Genomic DNA, 16,700 nt, shown 5'->3' with positions numbered 1-16,700 from the left:
TTGGATAATAATTTAAAGAAATTACTGATTGCCATTAACTTCTTGTATAAATGTACCAAAAGATATATATATATATATATATATATATATATATATGCCTTGAAACCCATATCATATAAGCAACCACAGACAAAAGAGAAGAATTAAAGATTTCAAAACCTACACTTTCCTTTCTTCTTCTGGTATTCATTGCGTTTTTCACACAATACAAACAAAGAATATAATCACCCATTACACTCCATTCCACAAACAAAACAAACAAATCAAAAATTATTACCCCAAAATCATCATCCACTCCATAAAGATTAAGAGTAATGAAAAAAAAAATCAAAGCTTTTTTCTTTTAACTAACTACAGAGAGAGATTGGGAATACAAGGGCCGACCGCAGCATCAGGGTTCGGAGGTTCTTTCCATATTCTACCAGTAACTCTCAACTTTAGTTCTTTCCTTTCTCCACCAGAGAAGAAAAGGGCCATGTTTCGCTGTATAATTAAGCCATCGTGGCTGTCCCGCACCTTTCGATGGCCATCTCTGATGCTGCGAGGGGTGCCCTCCCATATCAGCTTTCTGCCATTTCCCCCCACCTCCAAGCTGTAACTGTAATTCCGGGCATCTTCTTCATCCCCCATGAACCGCACAAATGCCATGTAAACCGGAGCCATGCTCAGCTGGAATGCTTCAAAGTGCAGGCAAAAATACTGCCCGAAACAATTGAAAACCTGCATCAACTCTTCTATTAACCGATAACTACATTCAATTATACCACAAACAAAATTGTTCTAAATTTGTAACGATACAGCTGCTTCCTCGATCTTGTATTAATTAGCTGTTCTACTTTAAATTTGAATGTCAAACAAACCACTTTAGATTTTAAGATTTGATATGAAATGTTTAATCTTTTGAGGGAAAACAGATATTTATATCAAAAGATACAGAAAGGAACAAACAATTTCTTAAGTTTGACATTCAAATTGAAGGATGACGAAACTGAAAACAGTGTTTAGCTTTAATATAGAAAACTTTCTAACAAAATTCATACTTCTTAATTTTAAACATAACAAGTCTGCCTTCATAAGTCACATCTCAACTCTTTTCTCATAACAAAAGGGTGAATGGTACCCACACCTTTTATGGGTTATAGGGTTTACAGAAAGCACACCAACATAAAAGAGAGAAAAAGAAAGTAAATATATAAGTTAAGTGACTTTTTGAACCATCAGAGTTCATTGTTTATTGCAAGCAAACCACCGTCCTTGCAAAAATGCAAAAAAGAACGCTACATTTTGCAAAAATGTGCAAATTTTGGGAAAGTATGGATACTTTTGCATTTATACTTCCAAAAGAAATTCTACTTGCTCATTGGCATGTACTCAAGAACGATGATTAGTTTGTAATAGAAGTTAAGTGGTGAAGGTTCAAAAAATGGATCACTTTATATTATATTGACATGATGGTCCTATACTAACCGTTAGCATCCATGTGGCATTTTCAACTTCGCGTGGATTGGACTTGACATAACGATGGTTGAAAGTGCATCCGGAGTGCATATCAACTTTGTGATCATCCCTCAAATGAGTAACTAAATATGGGATATCCCCAACCACCGAGCACTCCGATCCAGCATATGGACAGCTGTATGGCCTGAAATTGCAGATGAGCTCATGTTTCAGCTTACTGTAGTATGGGAAGATCTCAGGGCACCCAAGGGGGCAGTATTTGCAAGGAAATTCGAGCGATTCAGCCACTTTTTCCAATGCAAGACACCTTATATCACCAAGCTCCTGTCTACAAGTTGGGCACCTGTTGTGCACCCGTGTTTTACAGGTTGAACAAAGCGTGTGGCCATTGTGACACTGTAGAGATCACAAACTTATAAACCTCTCAACTAGATTATATAAAAGAGAGAATACAAGCCATTTTCTAAATTAAACTATCAAAAAAATGAACTTCCTTCTTCCCCCAAAGTCAACTTTTGATTTCATACTTCGAACATAGAATGTTTATTGGGAACGTAGAATGCATATATGGATATATGCATCTTGTTGATAGTTGATACAACCTTCTTTTGTTCATTGGGACTTCTTGAAGGGGTATTGCTTAGGTTTCTGGTATAGCATACGTGGGTATCTCCCTAAGATCAAGTATACTACTCTTCTTTGTGCTGGGTTCCCCAAAAAATGCATTTTTTTTGGAAATCTAGTAAAGAACACCTAGCAGCAGCAATTGGGTGTTCACTATTGGAGAAAGTGATGCAATATAGAAATAATGAAAGAAAACCGATGTCTCTAACTGTAAAGCAGGTTGAGAGCATTTATGGACCCGAGTACAAGTCTAATCCTACTAGGACGCTGACAAAAGCTTCACTTCCGGACTGATTCAACTCCATAAATGAATACGGACTTCTCATTTGAGATAGGATCCAAAACATCTCAACAAACACCAACCTGTGCTTGCGAACAAGCTGAGCTCCACATATTGTTGTTCGGTCAAAATGGGATCAATTCCATAAAAGATGTGATCAGTAAATTATCTCCATTTTGTAGTCAAATTATCTCCATTCTTTCTAACTTCTAAGTACATTGAAGGAAAGTCCTCCAGTGTTGCTTTACTCTTGAGCAAAGTATAGAAGACAATTATGCTTTTTCTAAATTCTTTACATTCGTCAAGTTTTTTTTTGTGTGTGTGTGTATATATATATATATATATATATATATGAACCACTTACATACTACGAGCAAGCATCCTAATATACGATCTAGCGTTTTCTAATATACAAAAGAGAGATTACAAATCCTTGCTCACATGTGCCAAGTACAAAAACTAGCATGTTTACTAGTTGGCATGTATATGGATTTTTTGTAATAGTTGCTGATAAAACCTAACTTCCAAGCAAGTAAAGGTCATAGATTTTTGCTTATTGTATAACTGTAAGAATTGGTATCAATTTGTTTGTAAAAAACGAATATTCTTCAACAGTCAAAACGCCATGAAATACTCAAATACTGTTTGTATAGATTGTCAACTATTTCGATAAGACATGCATCTTTGTTTTAAGTGTTCGAGTAAGTTTTTTTGCATCATCTTACACAAAGTATATTTTTTAGTGAGTCCATTCATTAAAAATAGCATCAATAACTCAACAAAAATGACCAAACAGTTTAATGATAAAAGTTTTATATATGTAATAGAGTAGAGAAAAGCTATGCAAAGATTATCTATCTACAGATCTCTCTTTCTATATGTGTGTGTGTGTGTGTGTGAAATTTGTTATACAAACATATTTAAACTCCTGAAAATGAATGACAATTCTCAGGAATTCCCAAATATAAATTTAGAAGTTTCTTTTGTTTTCAAAAAGAGTTACATGATGGTTTATCAATTCAAAATCATTTAATGTACACATACATAGATACATACAAGAAGACAATAGAACGATAATTTAGAAAAGATGATTGAAGCAGGAGTTCATTTTGTGATAGCAAGTTATAAATTCTGGCTTGGGAGGAAATGTATCTATATTACTATAAACCAAACCAAAATGTACCCAATATATCCACAAGGAGATAGGGTCTGGGCCCTGGGGAGGGCATGATGTACGTAGACCATACACTTAGGGAGAAAGGCTAGAGAATAGAAGGCCACGGCAAGACGGGAACTAGAGTGTAGAGCAGATATAATTGTGCATATAGAGGGTACAATGCACAAGAAACACACATACAAAGGGGCACTCCTATTTATAGGTCAAAGAGGCTTTGGGCTACCCTATTAACCGGCTCTACCTAAAATCCGCTACCCTTGCTATGAATGAAATAGCTAATGGAGGGGTTACCATCATCCTTTTTGTGGTGACAAATCTTGTATGTGTTCCTAAGAAAGAAAATTGTCCATTTTAGGCTTTCAATGGCACAAGTCAAGCTAACTAATTGATTTGTTTCTCCAACATATTCAGATGTTGAAAGATGCACTCTCCTAGGATCTTCACATCATCTGATCTAACAGTGCAACTTCATCAGTAATCTTGTTACCTAAGAACTTAATTGTTATCCATTAGGAGCATGTTTAAAGATTATAGTACAACCCATATCTATATACAATAGTGAGTGCATATATGTGTAAAAAATATTATGCATGAATTAATGCATATATAAAGAGAGGAAAAAACATACACATCTTTTGGACATTATATCAATTATGTATGTAAAGACTCTTATCATATATATTTCCTGCTGTTTGGAAACTAAATTTAAGAAGAATGATACATAATGAGATGAATAAGTATAGTCATTGGTTTCCCTTTCAAAATAAAAAAAAAGTATAGTCATTGGTTTCATTATATTTCAAATTTCATTAACCTTTCACCAACAGATTGTCTTGAGCCACAACTATCCATTTTAACTCAAAACTCAATGAGTTTGACTTTATAGACAGTACCAAATCCTTTTCTTTGCATTTAATAGATCATCAATCCTGAAAAGAGTAGTGTGATTGATTAAAAAGTCAAAATGTCCTAAAACCCTCAAATCACACAAACCTTGAATCAGCAGGATGAAATCATAACCCAAATCAATAATTTCAGTTTCCACATATAAAATTGAGTCAAAATAGGTTTAACCCCAAATCCGAAGGCGAATCATAAATATGAAGAAGGAAATAGAATCGAAAAAGAAAAGAGAACCTGATGAATGGGAGGGTACATTGAGTTTGTACAGACAGGGCATTCAAGAAGGTCATGAACACTGGTGGTGGTTGAAGGAACGACATTGACATTATGAATTTTTGATGAAGAAAATTGATGATGATGATGTTGGATCTCTTCTTCGGCCAATCCATCGGAGGTTGAAATGCATTGAATGCTATCATATTCCATGGTTGGAACACAAGAAAAAGGAAAAATACCCAGAAAGAAAAGGATCAAAATTTCATCAAGGGTTTTGGGTTGGGGTGGGGTGTTTAAAAAAAGAAAGAGAGTTGCTTTATCTATGTTTTGGGTTAAAGATGAAGAGGGGAATGAGAAGAGAAAGAAGGAGGTGCTTGCTTTTCTTCTTAGGTCTGTCTTTCGTTTTCTGGTTTTTCCTTATTTTGTGAAATCTTGAATTATGAAATGGGGATTAGGGATTAGGGTTAGGATTATTAAATGGATTTGGTTTGAGTATCCTTCACTAGTAGTAGTAATAGTAATTAATCTTCCACTTTGACAAAGCCAAGCAATGCGACCATATTAACCAAATTGTTTTGTAAACATGACCATCTTTATTTTATTTTATTTTATTTTTTTAACACTAGGAATAGGAATAGGAATGTATATCTTGATAAGGAATTAGATATGTTAAAAGTACCATTTGATTAAACACCTAAAACTTTAATTTCATCTTATAAAAAATAGAAACAAAACTACTATATAAAAATCAAAATTTCAATTTTTTTTAATTTATCTCTAATATATTTAATTTTATCCTTTAGACGATGGTACACTTATCCTACAACATTGCCCCTTGTGCACAGTTAAAGGAGTGGTAGTGCATAATTGTTGTCTCGTTACAACCTTACGTCAAAACAAAAACCCAATGGAAAAAATAAAAATACGACGATGTCTATAGTACAATACACCAGCTTCTTTGCAATACATAGACTTTTCCTTTGGTCTAATGTTCTCTTTACTCCGAACATTAATCATGAGAGTTAGGAAATCATGATGATATATAAAACTATTGCCTCACTAAAACCTTATGCCAACGAACCAAACCCAATGGGAAAAATAAAACCTTGGGTGAAGGAAAGAGATATCATACCAAATATTACATATACAGTAGACTCCCATTTTGTCTACTACTCCCACTGATTCGTGCATTAATCAAGGGAGCTTGGAAAATCTTTGTATTCCGATACTTTCTAAATGTTTCACAAATGTGGTTTTACGTAATGATTTGGTAAATAAATATGTTATTATATTCACTTAAATATTGAGAAGAGTTTGTTATTGTTGATTGTTTAAAACGTACACAAAATATGCTTTTTGTTATCACACTTGATGTATCTTATTTCATTTCTTCGATACTTGATGCATTATTTCCATATATGCATGTAGGATAGTGGTTGAACTCGAAACACCAGCTCGTCTAATATGTGTAACCGTAGTCTTTAACCATATACACTCTTCAACAGTCTCATGTATAGTAATATTCTTGGAATAGTTTGAGAAAGTAGCTACAAGGATTTGCTTAGTTTACTTACAAGCAATCAACGCGTTCCCTATGGTAATTCCTTATCCAGTTTGGGAACAACCGTTGTATGAGTAAGATAGATACTTAATATCAGCAAATAGATACCAAGACATTGTTTGGTATTATTCTATGAAGGCTAGTACTTTTGCCATTTACTATCTAAGTATGTATTATTCCATTATTAATCTCATTTTTCTCTCTGTATGGAAAGTATAAGCTCACGTCAATGGTTCCAAAAGATCAATTTGATATCATCTCAATGACATTGCGTTGACGTTGAGCTAAATCTAGCTAATAAGTTCACTGAGAGTTACAATATATGGTCAAGTGTATTGTGAAAAGTGTAATTTAGGAAAAATGTTTTCCCCCTTTGCCATTCACAAAGGTATACAAAAATATATACAATACAAGATAGGCCTTTGGGCCGTATAAGAAAGTGGGCTAAATAAACCTAAATAAATACAATATACTAACATCCCCCCGCAGTTTGAACGAGAGGTTTTTGAACATGCAAACTGTCTCTGAAGTCGTGGAATAGTGATGTCGGGAGACCCTTCGTAAATATATCAACATACTGAGAACTGGAAGGGACATGGAGAACTCGAACAAGACCCATAGCAACTTTGTCCCGGACAAAGTGAATATCAATATCTATGTGTTTGGTACATTGGTGTTGTACCGGATTGGTAGACGTATAAATTGCACTGATATTGTCACAATATACGATAGTGGCCTTGGTTTTGGGACACTGAAGTTCTCGAAGGAGGTTTCGAAGCCAACTTGTTTCTGCAACAACATTCGCGACTCCACGATACTCAGCTTCTGCGCTAGAACGCGATATAACACCCTGACGTTTGGAGGACCATGAAACAAGATTGTCCCCCATAAATACACAATAGCCGGAGGTGAATCTTCGGGTAGCTGGGCATCCCCCCCAGTCGGCGTCTGAGTAAGCAATAAGGTCAGACGAGGGAGATACATGAAGTTGAAGACCATGGCTGATAGTACCTCGAATGTATCGGAGAACTCGTTTGAGGGCCTGGAGGTGTGGATCTCTAGGGTCGTGCATGTACAGACATAGTTGCTGGACGGCAAAAGCAATGTCTGGCCTAGTGAATGGCAGGTATTGGAGTGCTCCGGCTAGACTGCGGTATAAGGAAGGGTCGGCTACGGGTGGACCGGTGGCGTCTAACTTCTGTATCGGTTCAGCTGGAGCCCGAGAGGGATTACAGTTGAGCATTTTTGCCCGCTCAAGTATCTCAAGTGCATATTTYTGCTGTGAGAGAAATAAAYMGGWGGAAGAGCGAACAACAGAAATGCCGAGAAAGTAGTTCAGAGCACCTAGATCCGTCATGGCAAACTCCTGGCTAAGYTGAGAAATGATCTGCCGAAGGAACTCAGAGGAGGAAGCCGTGAGGATGATGTCGTCGACATACAGAAGAAGATACGCGGTGGCATGTTGTAAATGGTATATGAACAGTGGGGAGTCGGAGCGACTGTTCTGAAATCCAATCTGAAGAGCATATTTGGCGAATCTGTGATACCAGGCCCGAGGGGCCTGCTTAAGTCCGTATAATGATCATTGCAGGTGACATACGTGATCGGGATACCATGAATCTCGAAACCCCGGCGGCTGATGCATATACACAGTCTCCTGAAGATGCMCATGAAGAAAGGCATTTTTCACATCTAGCTGATGAATGAGCCAATTTCGGGATACTGATAAACTGAGAACAGTGCGTATAGTAGCCGATTTAACAACCGGGCTAAATGTCTCATCACAATCGATACCCTGCTGCTGACTGCGACCATTGGTCACAAGACGGGCCTTATAGCGAGCAAGAGAACCATCTGCATGATGTTTGTGGCGAAAAAGCCACATAGATCGAACCACGTTGACCCCCGGAGGTCTCGGAACAAGAATCCATGTTCCGTTGGACATAAGAGCTTGATATTTCTCATTCATGGCTTTTCACCAGTGTGGGTCCTGCATAGCCTGTAAGTGGGACCGTGGGACAGGAGAAATGGAGGAGGTATGAAGATTTAGACGGTCAATAGGTTTGACAATCCCGCTGCGAGCACGGGTGGTCATGGGGTGTGTAGGGTGGGAAGTTGTAGAGGTGACCGAGGRTGGGGGATCGGTGTGGGTGGGAGCCACAGGCGGAGTGGAGGGTGACTCAAGGATAGTCCGGAACATGGGAGATGGTTCGGAGTGGTTGTCAAGGAAGGAGTACGAGGGAGGGTAAATCGGTGTGACTGAGCCGAAAGGGAAAATCGACTCATCAAAGACAACGTGTCGAGATATGATTATGCGACGAGAGGATAAGTCTAGGCAGCGGTATCCCCGATGATGAGAAGGGTATCCTAAAAATACGCAGGGGATGGTGCGTGGTTCCAGTTTGTGAGATGTAGTTATGTGGGGAAAGCAGAGACATCCAAATATGCGGAGATGACCGTAAGTTGGATGTTTTTGGAAGAGGCGAAAGTGAGGAGTTTCATTTTGAATGGAGGTAGAGGGTAAGATGTTAAGTAGATGAGTGGCCATATTGAGTGCTTCAACCCAATACGTTGGTGGAATATGCGAGTGAAAGAGAAGCGTGCGCACAATATTATTAATGGTGCGAAGCATGCGTTCGGATTTCCCGTTTTGTTGGGAAGTGTGGGGGAATGAGAAGCGGAATTGAATTCCATTGGTAGTGAAAAAATTATGGAATTGGTTATTATTATATTCACCCCCATTGTCACATTGAAGCGATTTGATGGTGGTGTGGAATTGAGTTTTGATGAATTGGAATAATTCAAGAAATTTGATAAACACATCATATTTTTGTTTTAAAGGAAAAACCCAAAGATAGTGAGTGTAGTGGTCTAAAAATATTACATAATATCGAAATCCACTAACACTAATAACCGGAGAAGTCCATATATCAGAATGAATTATTTCAAATGCATGAGAAACAGTAGAATCAGAAAGAACAAATGGAAGCTTTGTATGTTTGCCAAGTTGACATGATGAACAAAGTTTGTGAAATTTATTACTATTACAAGAAATAAATTTATTTGATGCTAATGACTTCAACACTTGGTCGCCGGGATGTCCTAAGCGTTGGTGCCATGTGGATGGATTCAAGGAAACGTGCACTTGCGAAGTGGAAGGAATGACCGGATAAAGAGGACCGTCACTATCACATCGGATTAGGGGGCGCCGTGTTCTGAAATCATGAACAGTAAACCCAAACTCATCAAATTCAATAGAACATTTATTTTGTTTAGTGAATTGACGGACAAAAATCAAGTTTTTGATAATATTAGGGGTGATAAGGACATKATTAAGATGTAATGGACRATAGGGATTTTTAAGTGGAAAGGAGGTGTGTCCGGTMGTAATTACAGRTATGCAAGATCCATCACCGACTAGAACCGAATGATAATTACAAGTTTGAAGGTCAATGTTTAGTATACCTGCATTTGCGTGCACGTGGTCTGTCGCCCCGGTGTCCATGAACCAGCCGTTTGCACCCGGATCATTTAAGGTCATGGTGTTAAAAAGTGCCGGTAGGCTGGTGGGTTGACTTGGTCTCGTCCAAGTCCAAGAGACAGATGGGTCACTGGCAGAATTTAGGCCAGAAGAGTCTGAACTTGCGAAATGGGCTTGTGGCCGGATGCCATGCTGTTGAGCCGTGTATCTTGGCTGCTGAAGATGGGAAACACCATGATGATTTTGTCGAGGAAGAGGGCCCAACAGTCCGCTTGTTTGTTACTGCCATGACGGCGATGAGGGGGTGCGATGCTGTTGTTGCAACTCCGGTGGCGGAATAAAGACCCAGCCGTAAGGCTGGTTTGGGACGATCGTCGGAGGCTGTTGGCGGCGGCGTTGGTGCTGTTGGCGGCGATCTGGACGGCGGTTGTTAGGCCGGTTTGACGAGCCGTGTCTCGTGTGCAAAATAGTCGGCAATGAGGAGTTGGTAGAATTTTTGGTGTACACCAGTCGAGGACTTGACATACGTTGTTCTTCCATGAGTAACATCGACCGGGTTTCAATGAAGGTCGGAAGCGGAGAACGGTACCGTATGATGTTAGCGACGGAATCGAATTTAGACGACAAGCCGTTGATTGTGTAGATAACCAAATGCTTGTCGGGAATTGCGGAATCTGGATCAAGGTTGGCAAGAAGGTCTGCTAAGGCTTTGATTTTGGTGCAATATGCGGTGACGATGAGGTCTCCCATGACGATGTTCCGGAGCTCGTTATCGATCTGCATGCTCTTCGCGTCCTTGTTGTCATGAAAAAGAGTTTCGAGGTTGTTCCACACTTGAAGTGCGGTGGAGTCTTTCTTAAGTAAATACAAAAATATATACAATACAAGATAGGCCTTTGGGCCGTATAAGAAAGTGAGCTAAATAAACCTAAATAAATACAATATACTAACAAAAAGTACAATAATGCGCCTATTGTACTCATATCCAACATTTTGACCAATCATATGAGTGCTAGCCAGATGCACTTTGTCCATATTCAATCGTCTGATCATTTTTTGGACGTATACGGATGGGTGGATTAACATTACACGAACTTAGTGTTCGAGCTCCAATAGCTAGGCAAAACCAAGTTTTCCCAAGATTTTTCATCTCAAATTCAGATTTCAAGTAGATTATGGTTTCTCTTATTTTCTTCAAGAGTGCGGATTATGTTCATAACATCGACATATAGAACTACAATTGAAAATCTTGAACTCTTTTAATAATTACACATGGGCACATTTTTACTTTCTTATATCCCTTCCCAGTCAAATATTCACTTAGGCGGGTGTACCATATCCGCCTAGATTTATTTAATCTATAAAGCGAGCATTTTAATTTTATTTCAAACGTACTTTTTGGTTTAGAGTTACTTGATTTGGGTAGTGTAATGCCATCAAACGCTTTTATATGTCTCTTAATCTTGATCCCTGTAGAGATATGTCGTAACCACATCCATTAGCTGCATTTCCAGTCATTGAAAAACTATAAGGCTAATTAATTAACATAACGTTGTAACGTTCATCGCGGGAGAGCAAGTCTTCTTGTGGTCAATCCAGAGCGTTGTGAGAAACATTGCGCCAAAGGGGGGCCTTATACAATATGACTTAATTATTCTCATTACGCTTTTTGACAAATGATATATCTATGTCATATAGGCTATACAATTGGTAGGTTAGCATTACCTGACCAAATACCGGTTCATTTGTCAAATAATATAATTCTCCCTGATTGCTTCTTTTCATTTATGCTATTTTGCTCTTTGTTGACATTCTCCAACTGAGCATGGTTCGATGTCATCGTGCTCGATCATCTCATGAGCAACATTATATGTGAATATATCATCAATGAGTATGTATGATCAGTCCATCAACTCTTATGCACTATCGTAATTCATTGTGTTCCGTCAAGCTAGCTATGTGTAATTTTTGAGCAGTTATATAGAAAGGATAATTTTTTTCCACAATAATTTTTTGATATTTCTTTGATTTCTGAAATCAATGTTAACTTCGGAGTGTCCTCCAGTAGTGATTCATAGACATAATTATGCTCAAAGACAACCTCATGAGATGTCTATGTATTGATGATAAATGGTTATGTCTTACTCTTCTCTTCTTTTTTATGTATCATATATATCTGTTCTAATTTATCTCTAATATGTTTATCTTTATCTTTATCGTCATATCATTTAGATAATAACTTACTTATCCTACAACAAAAATTAAATTTACCAATTATTAATAAGCAATCCAAAAGTACGATGTATGTTTTAGAATATTTGAAGTAATATTTATAGTAAATACAAGAACAACAAAAGATCTAGCAATCACATTAGTATCTTAATCAAATTAATCTAACAATTCGAAAATTGTTTCCATATTCAGAACTTTTTGATATGAAATTTCCAAATATTATTTTTGATGTGTTTAATTCAAAATTATTTTATATGTGGTGTGTTTTAGAACTAAGCATCAATCATCAATTTTTATTTTTTATTTGCTTTTTTCATTAGATGCAACTGGAATCAACATCGAGAAATCAAGACACACATATTAGTTCTAATAATCTATCTATGAAACTAATTATGCTTAGAGAGAGATATTTTTAAATACAAAAGAACTTCAACTGTTCATCTAGTGTAATGAATATATGTTTTTATGAATATTTCGATTTTTCCTAATATAAAACGTTGATCATAATAAATGAACTTTTACCATTTCCATAAATATCATATATATATATATATATATGTGTGTGTGTGTGTGTGTGTGATCTAATTATGTAACCATGCATCGTATATATTCATCGTTATACGATTGATATCTATGCTAGTAATTATATTAGTTTGCCCTACTTGGTTAACTACAATTATGTATATTCATAGCTTGTAATTAATTAAATTCCATGGAGTTTGTATAGATATATAAATAGTTAGAGCCTGTAAAGTAAACTATAGGCAGCTTACCACATTTATGGTCATCATGACATTAATTTAACAAGTTGGATGAATTGAAGGTTTATATATTGTAGAAAAGAGGGCTTGAAAGCTTAAAGAAAAGGTATATATATAGCTTATACAAGTGTAGTTGATTGATGCTTGTATTATAGCTTAACTATGAAGCCTTTGTTTGTCTTGTTGTAAATCCAACATATCTCCCATACAATTACAATGTGTGAAATGAACATTATTTAGACTTTGAAGAATATGTGATTCATAGTCACTTTTTTACTGAAATTAGTAATTGAGAATGTGCAATGTTGATATCCACCTCTATTTTAAAACAAAAATGCATGACTCAAGAGCATGTTACATTCTTTTGTACAAACAGCATCAATGTCCATACATACATCACTGTCCATCCGGTGGAATGTGTTTAATTTCAAGTATGTAATTGGGTTGCATTATCCATCAAAGGCCCAAGCCCAAGCCCACACCAATCACCATTTATTATTTGAACACAAACTAATTAACCTACATTTTCAACTCCAAATGATCAAGGGATTTAGATTATAATCATAATATATATATCATATGCCATTTTAATTAATTAATCTTAGAACAAAAATAAAAAAGAGAGTTAGGAATTAAATAAATAAGGTGGAGAATAATAATAATTGTGTCTGTCATCACATGGAACTTTGGTCGTTTATTCACATCACATGGGATGGAATGGGATCTCCGCCTGTTGCGCCTTTTCCTTTTCCTTTTCACTTTTTCTCTTCAATCAATTTCTAATCTTTATTTGCATCCAAATTACCCCCCCATCCCCATATCACATATCATATTATCATTCTATTCTTTATACAAACAAACAAACAAACAAACAAACAGTCTTACCAATTCTTTTAATTTCTCTTTCTTTCTTTTCTCCATAAATAATAATAAGACACAATAAAACATAACATATAACATACAACGCAACCAAATGCGTCTTCCTTTTTCTTTTCATTAAAAACCAATAACAACTACACTAATTCCTGCTCATACTAATTAAGCACACCCCCGGGCCGCAAAACCCACCCGAGAACCCGCTAAATCGTACACCACCCGAAATCCTTGTTGCTGGATGTTCCCGATGATTGACAGCCCACTCGCCGTTCCCGCAAACGCAAAGCAAAAGCTCCCCCCGCTGTCCACCGGAATTAGGTAATTCGACGCCGGCAAAGATACATCCGCACCTCTGAAATGCATCACCACCGTCGGTACCTTCACCTCCGTCTTCCCCGACAGATCAAAACACGCATCGAAAAGCGAAAAATTCGGTCCTCTCTTCAAGTGAGATGCTCCCGACAAGAACGCGTTTCGGAGCGCTACATACGCCGGTTGGGTCAACCGGGTCACCGACGTCCCTGAGTCGATGATCACACCCCCGTTGCCCGCGTTGTCCAGCTCAAACAGGGAGCTCGATATTCCAGGGACTCGAACGCCTCCCACCGAGACTCCCATCAGTCCCACGTAGTAAAACGTATCCAGTTTCGGGTTACTGAGTAAAGGAGTAAAACGGGCCACCCGTGACACGGCGGCGTTGCCGAACACTAAAGACGATGGTTTAGCCGACATGGAACGATCCACCAGACAATAAGAGAACTTGGACCCGAACTGACGACCCGCTTGGTTAGGGAAAGATAACTTGCCCCGACCCAGACCCAATAACCCGGCTGCTCCAACGAATAAGCCTTCGTTGTCATGGCCGCACCCAAAAGCTACGTTATTCACTTTCGTCTTCCGAAACGTAAGCGTTTCGGTGGAGAACTCGCCGACGGTGAAAGAACCGTCGCCGTAGGAGACCTGGTACATACATTTCTTGCGCTTGTTGCATCCTGGGGAATCGAGACGATTACAGAGAGGGGTTCCACAGGCGACTCCACCGAAGGTTTTTGATTTGGTGGGGTCAAAAATGGGATCGGATTGTGTGTAACATCTCCGGCAGGGAGAGCACTGGATCCAAACGACGTCGCTTCCCGTATCGAGCACCATGTAGGCATATCTGGGAGGAGTTCCTATACCGATGCGGGTGAAGTACTCACCGGAACCCTGTGCAAGGCCGGAGATGACAGAACTGCTGAAATCCGCCTTGGTCCTCCGGCCTGTTGCGGTGGAGTTGGCAAGGGAAGTGAGAGTTTTGACTCGGATGGAGTCACGGCGGAGACGGTGGTGGAAGAGGGTCTCCGGGGTGGCATTGAAAGAGAGGGAGAGGGTGTCTAGATGGTGCAAATCTAAAGAGATGGCATTTTCATTTTGATCTTGATCTTGGAAAGTTGAAGAGGTTAGGGTCTGAGAATCGGGTGAAAATCTGGTGGGATTTGGGAGAGAGTGAGGGATGAGGGTTTGGAATTGGAGAGAGGTGGCGGAGGAGAGGAGGAGGAGGAGGAGGAGGAGGAAGAAGAAGGAGGAGGAGGAGGAGGAGGAGGAGGGTGGGGCGACCATTGTTGGAAATGAGAGGTGGGAGAGAAAGGTGTTGGGAGTATAAATAATGGAGGAGTGCGGTGTGTCAGTATGTGAACGTGGGCTTTTTCCGGCGTTATTGTTTTGTCACCACACACAGAAGAAAAATAATGCAGATGATAAAAGTTTGAAGTATAATAATGCAACGTCTTGAATTCTAAATTGAAATAAAACCCATAGTTTTCATTAAGCTAATTCATGTGTTACAATAATACCATTTCCTTTTTTTTTTTTCCTTTTCCTTTTCCTTTTTCCATAAAGGGGCATAGTAATATCTACAAAATAATGGATTTCTCACACATATCTTTGGTGTTGGATAAAAGTCAAACAAATAGTGATATTTAATTAATTAAAGGACAAGTGGGTGCATCATAACTTTTGGTGGTTTGTAAAATCCATTTTTACATTAAGTGGAGGGATACCAACCATATTTTCTACTCACTTTATGTTTTCCTTTTCAAATAAAAATGTACCGTCTTTTCACTTGTTAGACATAATGATCGAAGTTAAAATGATAGTAAATTAACAGCAAGTCATGTAACAAATTCATGGCGTTAAAATACTAATTATATGAGGGTGTGGTTAAGAGAAGGTATGTCGACCTAAGATTAAAGATGTAAAAATGGTATTTATGATGAAGGTAAAATTGGATAGAATGGGTTATGTTACCTAATTGTTAGCCGAACGAAGGGAAATCATTCATGTTGTTCATGTGTTTGGAAAATTTAATTGGACCTCAATTTTAACCACCCCCACCGGCTCATCGCCTCCATACCAAGCACAACGTACAACCTACTATTGCACACCTCATGTCTATGTCTAGTCTGTACAAGCACCAGCCCAACCACAATATTTACTACCAACACCTCTTTTTTTTTTCTTTTTTCTCTCTCTCTCTCTCTCTCTCCATATATATATATATATATATATATATGTAATATTTTAATCTTGATGATATATGTTACAAGAAAGTTAATAGAAAAAAAGGTTGATTTGATAAATATAGAGGAGGTACTTAATCACACATGATATGATATGATATGAAACATGACCTATTAGCAAAAAAGAATGGTAAATCTAAAACATCCATTTGATTAAAAGTCATGGGAGCAGCATAAAAGCAAGCAAAAGGGTTGGGTGAATATGAGTAAGAATGATGGTCACTTAACAACACCACTATCTAACTTATCTCACATGTTTACTTTTCATTTCCATTTAAAAGATGATAAAAACAAAAATAGGACTGGAAAAAGCAACATAGTAATTGGTAAAAGGAAACCTCACCCCACCAATACCTCATGCTTAAGCTTAATCATCATCAAAAGCAACTAATACTCGCTTTTCTTCTTAAAACAACTAACCACAAAAAACTAACACCCAATTAATTATTTTGTTAAGTCATATTATTCATAATATGACCCTTTCTTTGTACCATTGAATTCAAAATATACATTCAATGCATGTGCCAAGTACCATAAATAAGCAAACAAAATGTAGTATACTTACCAAGCAAT

The 16,700-nt window shown here is 37.7% G+C and overlaps 3 protein-coding genes across 3 annotated transcripts; all 3 read right to left on the bottom strand.

Annotated features, from left to right (window-relative positions):
* Positions 1-150: 150 nt before the first annotated feature.
* On the bottom strand, positions 151-5,002 carry LOC112529135 (E3 ubiquitin-protein ligase SINAT3-like). Its single transcript, XM_025140215.1, has 3 exons — positions 4,677-5,002; positions 1,468-1,854; positions 151-720 (listed from the first exon to the last, which is right to left on the bottom strand). The coding sequence occupies exons 1-3, from the start codon at positions 4,866-4,868 to the stop codon at positions 352-354; spliced, it is 948 nt and encodes a 315-aa protein (XP_024995983.1). The 5' UTR covers positions 4,869-5,002; the 3' UTR covers positions 151-351.
* A 4,977-nt stretch (positions 5,003-9,979) lies between these two features.
* LOC112529127 lies at positions 9,980-10,483 on the bottom strand. The gene has a single exon (XM_025140199.1). The coding sequence runs from the start codon at positions 10,481-10,483 to the stop codon at positions 9,980-9,982; it is 504 nt and encodes a 167-aa protein (XP_024995967.1).
* Positions 10,484-13,650: 3,167 nt separating this feature from the next.
* On the bottom strand, positions 13,651-15,195 carry LOC112529450 (aspartyl protease family protein 2-like). The gene has a single exon (XM_025140739.1). The coding sequence runs from the start codon at positions 15,166-15,168 to the stop codon at positions 13,732-13,734; it is 1,437 nt and encodes a 478-aa protein (XP_024996507.1). The 5' UTR covers positions 15,169-15,195; the 3' UTR covers positions 13,651-13,731.
* Between the last annotated feature and the right edge of the window lie 1,505 nt (positions 15,196-16,700).

This window comes from Cynara cardunculus (assembly GCF_001531365.2).
Source record: "Cynara cardunculus var. scolymus isolate 2C chromosome LG 16, CcrdV1, whole genome shotgun sequence".
Lineage (NCBI taxonomy): Eukaryota > Viridiplantae > Streptophyta > Magnoliopsida > Asterales > Asteraceae > Cynara > Cynara cardunculus.
The sequence above is the reverse complement of the archived record's forward strand: the minus strand, read 5'-3'. Positions and strand labels throughout refer to the sequence as shown.

Excerpts from the sequence above, each read along its gene's own strand:
- LOC112529135 (XM_025140215.1), bottom strand. The coding sequence starts at position 4,868 with ATGGAATATGATAGCATTCAATGCATTTCAACCTCCGATGGATTGGCC. Across the intron at positions 1,855-4,676 it reads TGTACCCTCCCATTCATCAG|TGTCACAATGGCCACACGCT; the intron begins GTTCTCTTTTCT and ends TGATCTCTACAG. Across the intron at positions 721-1,467 it reads ATGCCACATGGATGCTAACG|GTTTTCAATTGTTTCGGGCA; the intron begins GTTAGTATAGGA and ends GAGTTGATGCAG.
- LOC112529127 (XM_025140199.1), bottom strand. The coding sequence starts at position 10,483 with ATGCAGATCGATAACGAGCTCCGGAACATCGTCATGGGAGACCTCATC.
- LOC112529450 (XM_025140739.1), bottom strand. The coding sequence starts at position 15,168 with ATGGTCGCCCCACCCTCCTCCTCCTCCTCCTCCTCCTCCTTCTTCTTC.